The sequence below is a fragment of the Cibotium barometz genome, chromosome 38 (genome assembly GCF_041138505.1).
Source record: "Cibotium barometz isolate CiBa-2024 chromosome 38, ASM4113850v1, whole genome shotgun sequence".
NCBI lineage: Eukaryota > Viridiplantae > Streptophyta > Polypodiopsida > Cyatheales > Cibotiaceae > Cibotium > Cibotium barometz.
The window spans coordinates 31,013,234-31,018,061 of record NC_141083.1 but is presented as its reverse complement, the minus strand read 5'-3'; the positions used below and the strand labels follow the sequence as shown (position 1 = coordinate 31,018,061).

Here is a 4,828-nt window from a genome sequence, read left to right as displayed (position 1 = left end):
GGTTGTTTTATGGGTGCATCCCAGCTACTTAGCTCATTGAACACAACATCCCTGCCACCTCATCTCACGTGTAGTATGCCTTTAACATCCTCTTCATGCCTTTATGCTTAACTTCACCACTTTCATCATTATCTTCTTCTTTGTAAAGCTATAGCATATACATCCCATATCCTTGAGCTCCATCTTGAGTTGTGTGGCATTAATCATCTTGATCCTTGGCATATGAGTCCTAGCCAATGTAGCCTCTTCATTACCATGCATAAAACTCATATACCGACCCACGAATAGCCAACCAAACATATCCCAATAAAGTGTTAATAAGACCCATATCCATAAGCAAATCAACTTTACAAGTGTAATCTTTTGTGAGTGTACTAAACCCACATCCTTGCATATCAATGTGCAATCCATTTTTGTCCCATTAGCCACTTGAACTTCATGCCACGAAAGTAAAGCTATGGGTTGTAATTTGAGACCGTAGATGGATTTTGTATTGATGAAACTATGTGTACTCCTGCTATCTAGCAAAACACGTGCCACCCTTTCATTTATGCATGTTCCAACACATAGATTTTGTATTGATGAAAATTTGTGTACTCTTGCTATCCACCAAAACATGTGCCAATTAAGCCTCAATGTACTTGCACCCTTACAACCATCATATGCATCATTAGAAATATTGCATAAAGTGGCCAACTTGTCATCACGAGTACACATAGGTAATGGTAACCCATCATCGTATTCAAATCGCTACTTCTTTGATCCACCCGGATTAAAAGGAAATTCATCTTCATTCTCTACATCATCCACATCATTGGCATCCTCAAAGCATTCCTTATACTCATCCACATCCTCTTTTGTGCCTTCATTGCAAGATTCGGTGAGGATCAACTTGCTTTTGTGGCATTAGTAGGTTGTTTGTCTTTTGGTCCCTTGGCCACTAGAGGCTACTGAGCTTTAGGCTCCTTTGATCCCAATGCATGTTATTTCACCCAATTGCAAGGTGGAAGCTTGTAAAAACTTTTTTTACAGCTGTTTTCACTTTAGCTTACATGCTCTTACTAGGCTATCTAATTACAAGTGTCTCCACACTTATCACATAGGGGTAGCAAAACAACACATCATGGGTGCAAATCAATTAAAATGAACCTTAGAAAAGTAAACTTTTTGTTAAAACAATTACAAATTTGCATTTTCCAGGCGTTCCACTTCTCTGCAGAGCTCACCACTTAACAACCCATTTACTCTTCTTAAAACAATTGCAAATTTGCATTTTCCAGGCGTTCCACTTCTCTGCAGAGCTCACCACTTAACGACGCAGAAGAAGGGCTCACCACACAACAAGGACTTCGTCTTGGGTCCCTCCCTATGGCGTGTAGAGACATGGACTTCTTATGGAAGGAGTACTTCAGGGATCCCTCCCAATGGTGGGACAAACGAACCAGCAAGGTAAGCACTGTTTTACAATTACATGAGAGTACACGAAAACCTATTGGTTTTCCTGAGTATTGTTTGGCATCACAGAGAAGCCCAAGGTCCCCAGACTTCAAACATAAAATGACAAAGGAGTCGCTCTGGATGGATGGGTGGTACAATCCATCTTGGGTCCAAGAGGAACTCGAAAGAAGAGGACTGCAACGAGATTTCTGTGTGCAGAAGGATACGCGGATGACGAAGGCCAAGGAAACCCACCACAAAGCACGACAAGGAGATACCAACAGCAACCACCAGGAGTTTCAAGAGGATACTGCTCTTGTAGCCTTACTAAAGGCTTGTGCCAAGCAAAAGGACCTGTGCAAAGGCAGCAGAATACATTCTGATATTCTCAAAAGGGGGTTGCTTGAAAAGAACATTTATGTAGGCACTGCCCTACTCCATATGTATGCCAAATGTGGTGCCCTTGCAAAAGCGCAAGAAGTGTTTGACGAGCTTCCAGTTCGGGATGTAGTCTCCTGGAGTGCCCTGATCGCAGGATATGCCCATGTTGGGCATGGTCATGAGGCTTTGAACTGCTTTCGTCAGATGCGAGAGGAGGGCCTCTCCCCTAATGCAGTCACCTTTATTTGCATCTTGAAAGCCTGCGGCAGTGTAGGAGCAGCTGAGAAGGGCAAAGAGGTACATGCTGAGGTTGTCAGGCAGGGCTTATTGGAAAAAGATATTGTGCTTGGCACTGCGTTGGTGGATATGTATGCCAAATGTGGTGCACTTGCAAAAGCGCAAGAAGTCTTTGACGAGCTTCAAGTTCGGAATGTAGTCTCTTGGAATGCACTAATCACAGGATATGCCCAACACGGGCATGGTGATGAGGTCCTGAACTGCTTTGGAAGGATGCGAGAGGAGGGTCTCTCTCCAGACGCAGTCACCTTTATTTGCATCTCGAAAGCCTGCGGCAGCATAGGAGCAGTTGAGAAGGGCAAAGAGGTACATGCTGAGGTTGTCAAGCAGGGCTTATTGGAAAAAGATATTGTGCTTGGCAATGCGTTGGTGGATATGTATGCCAAATGTGGTGCACTTGCAAAAGCGCAAGAATTGTTTGACGAGCTTCCAATTCGGGATGTAGTCTCTTGGAATGCCCTAATCGCAGGATATGTCCAACATGGGCATGGTGATGAGGCTCTGAACTGCTTTGGACTGATGCGAGAAGAGGGTCTCTCCCCAGATGCAGTCACCTTCACTTGCATGTTGAAAGCCTGCGGCAGCATAGGAGCAGCTGAGAAGGGCAAAGAGGTTCATGCTGAGGTTGTCAGGCAGGGCTTATTGGAAAAAGATATTGTGCTTGGCACTGCGTTAGTGGATATGTATGCCAAATGTGGTGCACTTGCAAAAGCACATGAAGTGTTTGACAAGCTTCCAGATCGGGGTGTTGTCTCCTGGAATGTGCTAGTTGCAGGATATGCCCAGCTTGGAAAGGTTGAAACTGTTTTTGATTCATTCAACAAAATGATAGAAGAAGGTATAGAGCCAGATCTGGTCACGTTCGTTGCTTTGCTTACTGCGTGCAGTCACACAGGTCTAGTGGATGAGGGGCAAATGTACTTTGAAACTATGAGCACAGTCCATAGCATCATCCCAACTTTAGAGCACCACACTTGCATGGTTGATCTTTTTAGCCGTGCAGGGCACTTTGACAAGGCAATAGGAGTGATTGAGAAGATGCCACGTTCTGATTGTCCTCGGCTCTGGTCTGCTCTGTTGGGTGCTTGTCGAAAATGGGGAAATGTGAAGCTTGGAAGGTTGGCCTTTGAACATGCAGTACAGTTGGATGAAAAGGATGCTGCAGCATATGTCTGCATGAGTAATATATATGCAGCTGCTGGCATGCGAGAGGAAGCAGAAGCTATGAGAATGGAAAATGGAGCATGGAAGATACCAGGACGTTGTTGGTGGACTGATGCAAGTGGAAAATGGAGCATGGAAGATACCAGGACGTTGTTGGTGGACTGATGCAAGTGGAAATGTACATTCGGGATGGCAGTCATCCCCAAGATAAAAATATATGTGTGAAGCTAAAAGGCATCGGTCAAAAAATATTGGGATGGGTATTCCCCAAGTTTGCATTGGGTGTCATAAGACATTTCAGACGATGCAAAGGAAGCTATACTATGCAGACATAGTGAGAAGTTGGCCATCGCATGTGCCCTCATCAATACACCTGAAGGGACACCTATATGTGTTACGAAGAACATGCGGGTTTGTGGTGAATGCCATTTTGCTACATCGCTTATATCAAAAGTGCAGCAGCACAAAATTCAGGTCAAAGCTGCAAACCACATTCACATTTTCGAGTATGGAAAGTGTACTGTAAGGAATATTGGTGATAGTAGTGCAACTGCCTAGACAACAGCAAAAAGGTGCTCCTTGAAACCGGCACCAATTCATGTTTAGTCTTGTTGATGCAAGGGTCGTTAGGGAGCTTACCTCAAAACCAAGCTAGAGTCAAACTCCATAGCTTCACCTCCTCATGTGGGAAGCACATGCATCAAATGGTTCTCGCATTCGTTGTCACACTGAAGCGGCTGTTTGTATTGTAGGTGTTGCAATTCAATGAAGCCAATGCTTGTATGGTCACCTTAAAGCTCCAATCTGCTTGGTTCCCATGAGGAAAGAGCAGAGAACAGGACAAAGAAGTCTCAGGAACTAAGAGAGGGCATTGCCTTCCCAAACCCTAATCATTAGCATGCCTACACACACAAAGTGGATTGCAAGGGAGACTGACAGTACAGAGAACATTCAATCGATTGCATAAATGGGAAGTATGGTTACGCACTAGAGAAATTGACTTATATACTTCATAAGTCATTTCTCACTAGGTCACTTGGGAGTAAGTTGTTAACCACCCTTAGTAACATTAGCCTTGGTGGTATCTTTTCTTTTTTAAGCATCAATGTAGTACAATGCTGGCTGAGCTGAATAGGCGACAACCTAGCAATTGCGTCCAGTTATATTTTGTATCCGTATATAATCCACATGTAAGAGTCTGGCAAATAGTAGAGGAATCGATACAAGTTTTTTGTCTTGAACATTCTTTGTTATGTTTCTTTGATCAATGCTATTAAGTACTATTAATCTAGATAATTATCCGAATGTCAGCTAATCCATCGATACTTTTAGCGATCCTCCTGCATCCGAATAATTGGAAATGCTCTTCTTTTCTTAATTTTTTAGCCGCGCTAGGATGCAGTGGTTTGTATAGATTTAATTTCGGTGAATAGTTTGCCACTTCTAGTAAAAATTCAGATTCTGTATTGTTTTTTTTTCTTCGGTCTGTTATTGTCTTTCGTTGTCTTGTTCAGGTTCTTATGTTCTCTCTGTTGAGGTGTATGCCTTG

General features: G+C 43.4%; 1 protein-coding gene across 1 annotated transcript; it reads left to right on the top strand.

The window, feature by feature from the left end:
* Positions 1–1,062: 1,062 nt before the first annotated feature.
* LOC147616597 (pentatricopeptide repeat-containing protein At1g06140, mitochondrial-like) lies at positions 1,063–4,522 on the top strand. The gene is made up of 2 exons (XM_086777664.1): positions 1,063–1,449; positions 1,525–4,522. Exons 1-2 carry the CDS (start codon positions 1,369–1,371, stop codon positions 3,442–3,444), a joined length of 2,001 nt encoding a protein of 666 aa, XP_086633790.1. The 5' UTR covers positions 1,063–1,368; the 3' UTR covers positions 3,445–4,522.
* Positions 4,523–4,828: the final 306 nt, after the last annotated feature.

What these genes read in the sequence shown, in the direction of transcription:
- LOC147616597 (XM_086777664.1), top strand. Translation starts at nt 1,369, where the DNA reads ATGGCGTGTAGAGACATGGACTTCTTATGGAAGGAGTACTTCAGGGAT. An exon ending in GGGACAAACGAACCAGCAAG is followed by an intron (nt 1,450 to 1,524) that starts GTAAGCACTGTT and finishes TTGGCATCACAG; the next exon opens with AGAAGCCCAAGGTCCCCAGA.